At 45.1% G+C, this 13,647-nt stretch overlaps 1 protein-coding gene across 1 annotated transcript in view; it reads right to left on the bottom strand.

The window, feature by feature from the left end:
- LOC112260658 (E3 ubiquitin-protein ligase mib1) overlaps positions 1–13,647 on the bottom strand; it is a 90,260-nt gene that overhangs the window by 39,769 nt on the left and 36,844 nt on the right. Inside the window, exons 12-13 of the mRNA XM_042329587.1 lie at positions 13,107–13,304; positions 12,698–12,849 (exon numbers count right to left, since the gene is read on the bottom strand). Coding sequence (XP_042185521.1) covers positions 12,698–12,849; positions 13,107–13,304 — 350 coding nt within the window. The remainder of the gene's footprint in view (positions 1–12,697; positions 12,850–13,106; positions 13,305–13,647) is intronic.

Raw genomic sequence — 13,647 nt, 5'->3', positions numbered from 1 at the left:
CTAGTGTGTGCGTGTATTGCAAATAGCCTCTCTCCTGTGCCATATCGACCTGCCCCTGTACTGAACTCTCCTGCTCTACAGCTCCCTCTTGCGCTCCACATCTCCCTCTCTGTTACCTGGCTGGTACACACACACACACAAGGTCCCATCCGTCACAGGCTGTAATTGCTACATGACTCTGGGACATTTGACTCAAGTGCACCTCGACAGATTATTATCCTTTTCTTAGGGAACCATTTTTTTCACTCAGAGGTTGGAAACGCAACTTAAAAAATGGCAATGAGGATAAATAGACCGGCTGGAGGGCAGAGCATAGGGGAGATGGGGGGGTTAGGCAACAATGACTGTGGTGGGTGAGAGAGTGAGTGTACACTGCACACTTCCCTGTACCATTGTACTGTATATGTTCATGTTTCCAGCTTGTTCCATCTGGGTCGGCTCCACTCCAGTCCTTGACCCTGACACAGTGAACCCCCAATGCTTTGCTAAAGCTGGTAAAAAGGAACCAAATCACCTCTTGAATGGATTTGGTCCCCTTCAACCAGCTGTAGCTATGCTTTGATGACTACATACTGTCCTACTGGAGCTTCTCTCTCTTCCAAAGTGTTCTGACTGACCTGATGACCTCAGTGTCAATGATCAGCTGTAGCGTCGTACCTTGGTGACTTAAGACACATCGTTCACATCTGCTCTTTACATCTCCAGTAAGTGATTATTGATTGTTTCATTGCTGCTAAAATTGTTGCTCTTCCATCATGACTAATAAAAAGGATCCCAACATAGTTTACAACAAAACGGCGTAGCGTCCCTTTCTCCTAGACTCTGACTCAACCGTTCCATTACCATAGAATGCATATATATACAAGATTGATATTCCAAACAGATACTCAATGGCTGTTTTAAAAATAGCAGGAGACATATGCAGGGCACTTCAGACACACACACACCATGCGGGGCTGAGCCTCACTCAAATCAAAATTGTATTTTTCACATGCACCAAATACAACAGGTATAGGTAGATTTTACAGTGAAATGCTTACTTACAAGTCCTTAACCAACAATGCAGTATTAAGATCTATATGCATAGGTAAAGAGAGCAGCAGCAGTTTAGGGGGTGGGGGAATAATGCAAATAGTCTGGGTAGCCATTTGACTAGATGTTCAGGAGTCTTACGGCTTGGGGGTAGAAGCTGTTTAGAAGCCTCTTGGACCTAGCACAGGTAGCAGAGAGAAAAGTCTAGGACTAGGGTGACTGGAGTCTGACAATTTTTAAGGCCTTCCTCTGACACAACCTGGTATAGAGGTCCTGGATGGCAGGAAGCTTGGCTCCGGTGATGTACTGGGCCATACGCACTACCCTCTGTAGTGCCTTGTGGTCGGAGGCCAAGCAGTTGCCATACCAGGCAGTGATGCAACCACTCAGGATGCTCTCGATGGTGCAGCTGTGGAACTTTTTGAGGATCTGAGGACCCATGCCAAATCTTTTCAGTCTCCTGAGGGGGAATAGGTTTTTGTCATGCCCTCTTCATGACTGTCATGGTGTGTTTGGACCATGTTAGTCTGTTGGTGGACGCAAAGGAACTTGAAGCTCTCAACCTGCTCCACTACAGCCCCATCGATGAGAATGGGGGAGTGATCGGTCCTCTTTTTCCTGCAGTCCACAATCATCTCCTTTGTCTTGATCACGTTGAGGGAGAGGTTGTTGTCCTTGCACCACACGGTCAGGTCACTGACCTCTCTATAGGCTGTCTCATCGTTGTTGGTGATCAGACTGTTGGTGATCAGACTTTTGTGTCATCAGCGAACTTAATGATGGTGTTGGAGTCGTGCAGTCATCAGTGAACAGGGAGTACAGGAGGGGACTGAGCACGCACCCGACGCCCCCATTTTGAGGATCAACGTTGCATATGTGATGATACCTAACCTTACCACCTGGGGGCGGCCCTTCAGGAAGTCCAGGATCCAGTTGCAGAGGGAAGTGTTTAGTCCCAGGGTCCTTAGCTTTGTGATGAGCTTTGAGGGCACTGTGGTGTTGAATGCTGAGCTGTAGTCAAAGAATAGCATTCTCACATAGGTGTTCCCTTTGTCCAGGTGGGAAAGGGCAGTGTTGAGTGCAATAGAGATTGCATCATCTGTGGATCTGTTGGTGTGGTATGCAAATTAGAGTGGGTCTAGGGTTTCTGGGATAATGGTGTTGATGTGAGACATGACCAACCTTTCACAGCATTTCATGGCTACAGGCATGAGTGCTACGGGTTGGTAGTCATTTAGGCAGGTTACCTTAGTGTTCATGGACACAGGGACTATGGTGGTCTGCTTGAAAGATGTCGGTATTACAGAATGGGACAGGGAGAGGTTGAAAATGTCAGTGAAAACACTTGCCAGTTGGACAGCGCATGCTCGCAGTACAGGTCCTGGTAATCCGTCTGGCCCAGTGGCCCTGTGAATGTTGACCTGTTAAAAGGTCTTACATTGGCTGCGGAGACCGTGATCCCAGTCATCTGGAACAGCTGATGCTCTCATGCATGTTTCAGTGTTACTTGCCACGAAGCAAGCATAGAAGTTATTTAGCTCGTCTGGTCGGCTTGTATCACTGGGCAGCTCTCGGCTGTGCTTCCCTTTGTAGTCTGTAATGGTTTACAGGCCCTGCCACATCTGACGAGCGTCAGGAGTCGGTGTAGTACTATTTGATCTTAGTCCTGTATTGACGCTTTGCCTGTTTGATGGTTTGTCAGAGGGCAAAGCGGGATTTCTTATAAGCTTCCGGGTTCGAGTCCCGCTCCTTGAAAGCGGCAGCTCTACACTTTAGCTCATTGTGAATGTTGGCTATAATCCCTGGCTTCTGGTTGGGGACGACGTCCTTGATGCACTTATTGATGAAGCCAGTGATTGATGTGGTGTACTCCTCAATGCCATAGGAAGAATCCTGGAACATATTCCGGTCTGTGCTAGCAAAACAGTTATGTATGTTAGCATCTGCTTCATCTGACCACTTGTTTATAGACCGAGTCACTGGTGCTTCCTGCATTAATTTTAGCTTGTAAGCAGGAATCAGGAGGATAGAGTTATGGTCAGATTTAACAAATAGAGGGCGAGGAAGACCTTTGTACGCGGCTCTGTGTGTGGAGTAAAGGTGGTCTAGAATTTTTCCCCCTCTTGTTGCACATTTAACATGCCGATAGAAATGAGGTAAAACGGATTTAAGTTTCCCTGCATTAAATTCCCCGGCCACTAGGAGCGCCACCTCTGGGTGAGCATTTTCCTGTTTGCTTACGGCGCAATACAGCTCATTGAGTGTGGTTTTAGTGCCAGCCTCAGTCTGTGGTGGTATGTAGACAGCTAAGACAAATACAGATGAAATCTCTCTAGATAGATAGAGTATCTCATAATAAGCTGTAGACAACCCTACATCAGGCTAGACTTCCTTAGATATCGTGCGCCAGCAATTGCTTACAAATATGCATAGGCCCCCGCCCCGTGTCTTACCAGAGGCTGCTATTCTGTCCTGTCTATAGAGTGTATAACACGCCAGCTGTATGTTCTTAAATGTCGTTGTTCAGCCACGACTGTGAAACATAATATATTACGGTTTTAGGATATACGTGCTTTCAGTTCGTCCCATTTATTTTCCAGAGATTGAACGTTAGCTAGCAGAACGGAAGGCAAGGGCAGATTAGACACTCGTCGCCTGATCCTCACAAGGCATCCTGATCTCTTTCCGCAAAACCTGTTGATTGCTTTTTCAGCTAATCACGGGGACCTGGGCCTGGTCGGGTGTCTGTAGTATATCCCTCGTGTCCGACTCAGTGAAGAAGAACTCCTCATCCAACTTGAGGTGAGTAATCCCAGTTCTGATGTCCAGAAGCTATTTTCGGTCATAAGAGACAGTGGCAGCAACATTATGTACAAAACAAGTTATGAACAACGGGGGAAAAAAAGAGAAAAAAAGCATGGTTGGCAAAGAGCCAATAAGATGGCAGCCCTCCCCTCCAGCACCATCTTTATTTCAATGGCTGTGTAAAGAATGCAGCATCAGACCAGAGGCCACGCGACAACTAACTCCAACTGACTAGCACAGAGTGATATAACAACAGACAATTAGAGTGTGGAGGGGTTGAGATGTGGGGAGGCAAGCCAACGCAGCACAGTGGGGCCACATAAAAAGGTTAGAAAGTTCAGGTCTAAGGGAAGGTTTTAAGGAGAGGGGAGTAGTAGAATAACTACTACACACAGTGTGATAGTGTCAAGTAGCCTTGTGTGCGTGAGGCGGTGAGAGGCCAAATGCTCCAGAGGATGGGAGCTGAACACACAAATCACAAGGCGCAGAGCCCTCGCTTACTGACACACCACACATACGCTGCCGCAGTACATGCAGGCAGATCAAACCAAACCCCTTTCTCGCTGCATCTTTCCCTCCCTCTTTCTCCAGTCTCTCACATGCATCACACTTCGCCTTCCCAATTTGTCTCATGCTTAATGCCAATCTGACCTGTACTCTAGCTGAGACTACACACACCCTAAATACTAGGGATGCACGATATATTGGCGAGTATACAGGAAACGTCCGATATTAGCTAAAAATGCCAGATGAAAAATGCCAGATGTCTAGTTAACACCGATGTGCAAAACCGATGTCAAAGCTGATGTGCATACCTATATAAACGTAGGTAGATGGCATAATGACGCCATGAAAAATACAGCGCTACACAGAACAAAAGCAGAAAAATACTAAGCACACACTTCCAACAACTAAACAGGTTCAAGTCGAGCAATCATTTGAAAGAGTAAGAACATTTCAGCGAGACAACGCAAAGGCGAAATCAATTAACACCAAGATAATGGTATTCATTGCCCTTGACAATCAACTGTCCTCTGTCGTGCATGATGTTGGCTTTAACCGACTGGTTGAGCCCCGGTACACACTATTTTTCACGTTGCCCTACTGGAGTTTCACAGTATTGTTGAAAAACTCACATCCATGAGTGTCACTGCTATTAGCTTCATGACTGACATTTGGACCAGCGATGTCAGCCCCATGAGCATGCTGAGTCTGACAGCACAGTGGGTTGACGAGGACTTCCTACTGAGGAAAGCTGTATTGCATGCTCATGAATGTGCTGGTTGTCATACAGCTGCTGACATTTCAATGGCATTTGACAACATGTTTGAACCATGAACACATTAGCTAGCTCCATTCAAACAACTGACTGGAGAAATAAGCTCATCAACTGCACCTGCAGCAGACGTTTTTCCCTCTGTCATGGCATTGAAACGCCTGTCAACAAAACTGCCGACACAGACCGTGAGGTTAAAACTTACAAAAGTACTTGAGGCTTGTGAACAAGCGAATGATTCGGTGGCACTCTATCTGAGCCTCTCTCCTGTGTCGCCACCATGCTCGATGCTATGTACAAGGACCGCTACTTCGATGCAGACAAGAAACAGGGTTTACATGAAATGTTACATACACAGCTGGACAAGATGGAAACAGACACAGTGACAGTGCACACTGAGGAAAAGAAGCCATGGACAGACAGCTGAAACTTCACCCTTCGATGAAATCCTTGTTGAGAATGAAACGACTGAACAAATGAACAACGAAACAGCACAGAAAGTAAGTGAAAGAAATAGGTTTTGATCATGTTTTACTGGTAATGGGGACGTACGTAAATGGCAACAAAATAACTTTTTGGTCAGTGTGGTGTGTGTGTGTAAACTTTATTTAACTAGGCAAGTCAGTTAAGAAAAAACTTCTTATTTACAATGACTGCCTACTACGGCCAAACCCGGACAACGCTGGGCCAGTTGTGCACTGCACCATGGGACTACCAATCACGGCCGGATGTGATACAGCCTGGATTCGAACCAGGGACTGTAGTGCCTCTTGCACTGAGATGCAGTCCCTTAGACTGCTGTGTCCATATGTGTGTGTATTTAACTGTACTAGAATGCTTAAAAGGCAGCTAAAATGTTTCATATCGGTTATCGGCATCGGCTAAAATTGTAATATCGGTGCATCACTACTAAAAACATGGATATAAATGACTCAAATTAGCCAAATTCTGGTTGAAACGGAGATCTAAAAAGGGACATGAGGTTAAAAATACAAGCTTATCAAGAACCTGAAGGGTTGCAGGTGTAATTGAGGGGTTATAACAACTGTGCTAATGTAGAATACTATTATAACCACAAGTCAAGTGCTACATTAGCTTGTATAAAAAAAAAGTTTTAAAAAAACCTATGGTCAAGTTTTCAGCTGCAACAGTCTGACAATTCTTCTTCCAAGGACTATACAGATTTAATTAATTGGAAGTTATCCTTTTTCCTTGAACAAGGCCCACTAGTAACCTAGTCTGGAAGTAAGGCACTAGGCTTGGGCGGGATACCGTTTCTGATTCTCTTATTTTATTTATTTAATTAACAAAGTTATGAAACATCCAATTCCCCTGTGTGAAAAAGTAATTGCCCCTTTACACTCAACTGGCTGTGCCACCTTCAGCTGTAATGACAGGAACCAAATGCTTCCTGTAGTTGTTGATTAGTCTCACATCGATGTGGAGGAATTTTGGTCCACTCTTGCATGCAGAACTGCTTTAACTCAGCGGCATTTGTGGGTTTTCAAGCATGAACTGCTCTTTTCAAGTCCTGCCACAACATCGCAATTGGGATTAGGTTTGGACTTTGACTAGGACATTTCAAAACTTTAAATGTGTTGTTTTTTTAGACATTTTCATGTAGACTTGATTGTGTGTTTGGGATCATTGTCTTGCTGCATGACCCAGCTGTGCTTCAGCACAAGGACAGATTGTCTGACATTCTCCTGTAGAATTCTCTGATACAGAGCAGAATTCATGGTTCCTTCTATTAAGACAAGTCCACCATGCTGATAGTTGGTATGAGGTTCTTACTGTGGAATGCAGTGTTTGGTTTTCACCAGGCATAAATGGGACCCATGTCATCAAAAAGTTAGACAAAAAGCACAGGGACGATCATCAAGACTCATTGAAGAATGTTCTATAAACAGATCATTCAAAAGTTTACAGTCACTTTTTAGTAGTAGTACTACTACTACTACTTCAGTCAGGGCAGGGTGGTAAAACCCTCACTAATTGCAGCAATGTCTGCCCTGCAGCAGCCATCCCAGAAACCCCAAAAACATCCAACACAACCATTTCACAGTAGTCTTCTATACAGTCCCCGTAACATTAGGTTGTCAGTAATTACAACCCCCGTTACGACGACCAACAATAAAGCCACTTCTCCCTCTAGTCTCTATTAGTTCTGGCAGAGTGAATCATACATTAGATGGAGAGGATTCCTTGAAGGCTGTTTTTCACAATGGTGTGTGCACACCTTGTAACCCAGCAGGTGAAGTAATTACTACTATATAGGGTGTCCTAACTGTTTGTTGGTGTGTTAACTTCTTGGTGACGGGAGCAGTATTGAGTAGCTTGGATGAATTAGGTGCCCAGAGTAGACCGCCTGCTACTCAGCCAGAAAAGCTAGAATATGCATATAATTAGTATATTTGGATAGAAAACACAGAAGTTTCTAAAACTGTTTGAATGATGTCTGTGAGTATAACAGAACTCATATGGCAGGCGAAAACCTGAGAAAAATCCAACCAGGAAGTGGGAAAACTCATTGTCATTCCAATATACAGTGTCTGTGGGGTCATTTTGCAGTTCCTAAGGCTTCCACTAGATGTTAACAGTCTTTGGAACCGTGTTTGATGCTTCTACTGTGAAGAGGGGCCGAATGAGAGGGGATTGAGCCAGGTGTCTGGCAGATTGCCACAAGCTCGTGACGCGCAGTCATGTGAAAGTTGGCTTCTTAGGGCTGCAATCCCGTTAACGGGATCGATATGACAACAGCCAATTAAAATTCCTCAAACATACATGTATTTCATACCATTTTAAAAGGTAATCTTCTTGTTAATCCCACCACAGTGTCCGATTTCAAATAGGCTTTACAGAGAAAGCACCACAAACGATTATGTTAGGTCACCACCAACTCACAGAAAAACAAAGAGATAAAAATGTATCACTAACCTTTGATGATCTTCATCAGATGACACTCATAGGACTTCATGTTACACAATGCATGTATGTTTTGTTCGATAAAGTGCATATTTATATCCAAAAATCTCATTTTACATTGGCGTGTTATGTTCAGTAGTTCCAAAACATCTGGTGATTTTGCAGAGAGCGACATCAATTTACAGAAAAACTCAAAATAAACATTGATAAAAGATACAACTATTATACATGGAACTTTAGATAAACTTCTCCTTAATGCAACCGCTGTGTCAGATTTTAAAAAAACTTGATGGAAAAAGCATACCATGCAATAATCTGAGTATGGCGCTCAGAGACCAAAACAGCCAAAGAGATATCCACCATGTTGTGGAGTCAACATTAGCCAGAATCTACTAATAATATGCATATCTTATCTTCTGGGGATGAGTAGCAGGCAGTTGAATTTGGGCATGCATTTCATCTGGACGTGAAAATACTGCCCCGTCATCAAGAAGTTAAAGCAGATATTGAAAACTGTATTAAAAGGGGTGAGAGGCATGTTAAAAGGTGGCGGTGCAGTCTAGTCTGACACAGCAGGCTCTTCTCTCAAACATGCAATCTTTGGACAATAAAATGGACAAGTTACTGGGAATATTAAACTACCAACGGGACATTAAAAACTGTAACATCTTATGCTTCACGAAGTCGTGGCTGAACGACGACAATATCAACATACAGCTGGCTGGTTATAGGATGTACCGGCAGAATAGAACAGCGGCAGGATAGAGGGGCGGAGGTCTACGTATTTTTGTAAACAACAGCTGGTGCACGATATCTAAGGATGTCTTGAGCTATTGCTCACCTGAGATAGAGTTTCTCATGATAAGTTGCAGACCACACTAACTACAGAGATAATTTTCATCTATATTCTTTGTAGCTGTTTACATACCACCAGACGGAGGCTGGCACTAAGACAGCATTGAATGAGCTGTATTCCGCCATAAGCAAAAAAGAAAACGCTCATCAAGAGACGACGCTCCTAGTAGCAGGGGAATTTAAATCAGTTTTAAAAAATGTATCAGCATGTTAAATGTGCAACCAAAGGGAAAATAACTCTGTAGCGCCTGTACTCCACACATAGAGATGCATACAAAGCTCTCCCTCGCCCTCCACTTGGCAAATCTGACCATAATTCCATCCTCCTGATTCCTGCTTATAAGCAAAAATTAAAGCAGGAAGCACCAGTGTCTAGATCAATAAAAAAAAGTGGTCAGCAAATGTGAGTAAGACCTTTAAACAGGTCAACATTCACAAGGCCAGATGGATTACCAGTACGTGTACTGCGAGTATGCACTGACCAACTAGCAAGTGTCTTCATTGACATGTTCAACCTTTCCCTGTCCGAGTCTGTAATGCCAACATGTTTTAAGCAGACCACCATAGTTCCAGTTCCCAAGAACACGAAGGTAGACTGCCTAAATGACTACCGACCAGTAGCACTCACGTCTGTAGCCACGAAGTGCTTTGAAAGGCTGGCCATGGCTCACATCAACACCACCATCCCGGAAACCCTAGATCCACTCCAATTTGCATACCGCCCCAACAGATCCACAGATGATAAAATCTCTATTGCACTCCACACTGCCCTTTCCCACCTGAACAAAAGGAACACCTATGTGAGAATGCTATTCTTTGACTACAGCTCAGCGTTCAACACCACAGTGCCCTCAAAGCTCATCAATAAACTAAGGACCCTGGGACTAAACACCTCCCTCTGCAACTGGATCCTAGACATCCTGAAGGGCCGCCCCCAGGTGGTAATGGTAGGTAACAACACATCTGCCACACTGATCCTCACCACAGGGGCCCCTCAGGGGTGCATGCTGAGCCCCCTCCTATACTCACTGTTCATGCCTGATAGCACGGCTAGGCACAACTCCAACACCATAATTAACATTGGCCGATGACACAACAGTGGGAGGCTTGATCACCGACAACAACGAGACCGCCTATAGGGAGGAGATCAGAGACCTGGACGTGTGGTGCCAGGATAACAACCTCTCCCTTAATCAAGACAATGGAGATGATTGTGGACTACAGGAAAAAGAGGAACGAGCACGCCCCCATTCTCATCGACGGGGCTACAGTGGAGCAGGTTGAGAGATTCAAGTTCCTTGGTGTCCACACCAATTTCCTTGGTGTCCACATCAACAAACTAACATGGTCCAAGCACACCATGACAGTCATGAAACAGGCACGACAAAACCTATTCCCCCTCAGGAGACTGAAAAGATTTGGTATGGGTCCTCAGATCCTCAAAAGGTTCTACAGCTGCACCATTGAGATCATCCTGACTGGTTGCATCACTGCCTGGTATGGCAACTGCTCGGCCTCCGACCGCAAGGCACTACAGAGGGTAGTGCGTATGGCCCAGTACATCACTGGGCCAAGCTTCCTGCCATCCAGGACCTCTATACCAGGTGGTGTCAGAGAAAGGCCCTAAAAATTCTCAAAGACTCCAGCCATCCTGGTCAGACTGTTCTCTCTGCTACCACATGGCAAGCGGTACTGGAGCGCCAAGTCTTGGTCCAAGAGACTTCTAAACAGCTTCTACCCAAGCCATAAGACTCCTGAACATCTAGTCAAATGGCTACCCAGACAATTTGCCTGCCAGCCTGCCCCCCGACTGATCAGTGTGGCTGCCGTGACATCTGATGTCTTAAGCTCACTGCAAGAGACAACACTGCAGATCATATAGCTGAGGGGTAGCCTACTGTATATGGAGGGATTGTCCGAGTGATCATTTGATCCCAGATGACGCACAAGACTTGCAACTTGCATTTGTGTACAATCAATAAAACATCATGTGACAGGCAGTTTTCATCCATACCTGAACATAAATAGCTTGAAGAGAATCTTGAGTCGTATTGTACCATTTAGAGGTACAACTGCCACTTAACTCTGTCCTTTCAGGAATATGACTCACTACTGCAGTCAGAACCTACTCCCTGTCCCAAGCACTCAGTGGGGATGCAAACGTCACTCTAATAAAACACTACTAAAATAAGTACTTTCCCTCCAAACCAGGGAAACGTCATTTTCGTGGGGTTTAAGACTTGGTCGAGTACAGAGGACCATCTCCCGCTCTCTTTCTCTGCAATATTGTGGATGAGCTTGAGTGTGAAATAAAAGTAAATGGCTAGATTGAAGAGTGGGACAACAGAGTTCTCGAAAGACGAGGGGGACAGAGTGACGGCGGAAAGCAAGGCAGACTCCAGCACTTTTCACCTTTACTGTACAGTCAATATGAAACTAACAGTTCCCACTGTTGCACACTGGTGATCAAATCTTATTGGTGGCATACACATATTTAGCAGATGTAGCGAAATGGAGGGAATGCAATGTACAGTACCAGGGTTTTTCTGGATCAAAATGAGGCTTAGGTGGTGGGTGTGGTGGGGACGTGGCCATGGGCATGGCAAATAGTGCGGTTGCAGACTGAACATTTGACCTCAGCGAAAAAATGTTTCAGTTTTAAAGCTAATTTCCCATAATTCCACAATTTTTCCATGTGGCGGAGATAAAGTTGTGCATTCTATGCTGACAATCTCAGAGAGAAAATATTTCAGTTTTAAAGCAAATTTCCTGTACAGTAAATAGACCCACAATATTTAAAAATAATAATAATAATAACAAAAGCAGAAACATGCCATTAACTGGTGAAATCACTGCATTATGATGACAAATGACTTCAATGCATCGCTGACTGAGGACATAGGGCTTGTTCAGAAAATAGACTGTCAGACCGGCACAGCAAGGCAAGCAGATTGCAATCCAGATTATTGTTCAAACTGGCTATCTATCAGTGGCAGGCAGTGCCATAGAGTAGCGATGAAGACTGAGGGGTGTTCCAGTGTTATTCCACTGTGCTGCTGTCGTCAGTGCGTGCCACTGCCAGTGGACCAGGCCGGGCAAGGGTAGCTGAAATAGCAGGTGCTCCAGAGCCCTCTGACCCCAATTCTCTCTGTCCTCATGCCAATGGAATGTGTGTCAGCTAAGGTGAAATGATACTAATGTCCCCTAGCCAGCTCTGACCAGACAACACTACAAGCCAGACCTACAGTCCAGCCAAAAGGCAGCTGCTAATGTGTGTGTGGCGTACACTCCAGAGAGACTGTGGCCTCTATAACCCCAGGATTTTCATGCTGATGGGTATAGTATAGACTCTCTAAGCTACTAGCCTCATGTATGTATGAGAGACTAGAATAGCCCATCGCAAGAGTGGAGCTGTAGCAACCAGGTGGAGCTAGAAATAGCTGTGGCCAAGGATGAGGACACTGACAGAACTGATGTAGGCTGTAGGCTAGGATGCAGGCTAGGCTGTAGGATAGGATGCAGGCTAGCCTTGGATAGAAAGGATCAAACCCATCAACCTCAAAAGCAATAGGGTTCAGTGTTGTCATGAACCATTTACCAGCAGTACCATTCAATTAGTTAACTTGTACTCAATGAGAATAAAACCAGTTTGAAACACATCTACAACTTTGCAAGCCACAAGTCTAACTGTATGGAGGCCAGTTTCCTGTGAAGCCAAAGGCAGATTTCAACATTGTGTGAACAATGAAGTAATTCTCTTTTTCATCACTAGCCCTGGCTTGGCAGTTAGGGTCAGGGTCGTACCTGGGGTTCCCTCGCAGGGCGGCGTGGTGCAGGGCGTTGAATCCGTTGTTGTTGGTGATGGTGACGTCAGCTCCCGCCTCCAGCAGCACAGAGAGCATGTCGTCCCTCTTCTTACTAATGGCGTCATGCAGGGGCGTGTCTCCCTCGGAGTCCTGTACGGGGGCGACATACATACCGTTACCACAATATCTAGCAGGAACCATCATTATCAAATCAAAATCCTATCACTAACAATATGGGCATATACTGGTTATGTGAAGGAGATGTTTACATTTCACAAACACTTGAGTGCAGAGAGAGCCACCCAAATATTTTGGTTAGAGTGGATGCTTATATTGTATTTGTCCTGTCTCACAAATGTACAAGTGTGTATTATTTGCATGTGTGAAATGGAAGTGTGTGTGGTTACCTGGAGGCTGGGGTGGCAGCCAAAGTCCAGCAGGGTCTTGACCACCTGCAGATGGCCTTTGTTGACAGCAATGTGCAGTGGGGTCTGTCTGCGCTTGTTCCTGGCGTTCAGGTCGGCACCGCCCCTCTGCAGCACCTCGATCACAGAGCCCTCGTCTCCGAAGGACGCGTGGTGCACCGCCCGGTCTCCATCCTTGTCCTGGGAGGGATATTATACAAAGACTGACCCAATGTCTCTACTGTTTACACCTCAGCGAGCATCCAACTATGACTGATACAGTCAGCTTTTTAAGAGTATGAATTGAGACCAGTATAGGAAGACTGAAACAAAGAAAAAGGGATTAGTTTCACTAGAGCACAGCTGTTCAATGTCAATCCTGGAAAGAAACACTCCCGGTTTTCATCCTCTCCTAATAAGGGACTAATTCAGACCTGGGATAGGTGAGTGTAATTAACTACCAGGTAGAAGAAAAACAGAAGTGTTTCGGCCCTCCAGGACTGGAATTTAAACAGCCCTGATATAGCGTCTAGGGATATCATTT

This window comes from Oncorhynchus tshawytscha, linkage group LG10 (genome assembly GCF_018296145.1).
Source record: "Oncorhynchus tshawytscha isolate Ot180627B linkage group LG10, Otsh_v2.0, whole genome shotgun sequence".
Classification (NCBI taxonomy): Eukaryota; Metazoa; Chordata; class Actinopteri; order Salmoniformes; family Salmonidae; genus Oncorhynchus; species Oncorhynchus tshawytscha.
Note: the sequence above shows the minus strand (reverse complement) of the source record. Positions and strands in the feature narration are given on the sequence as shown.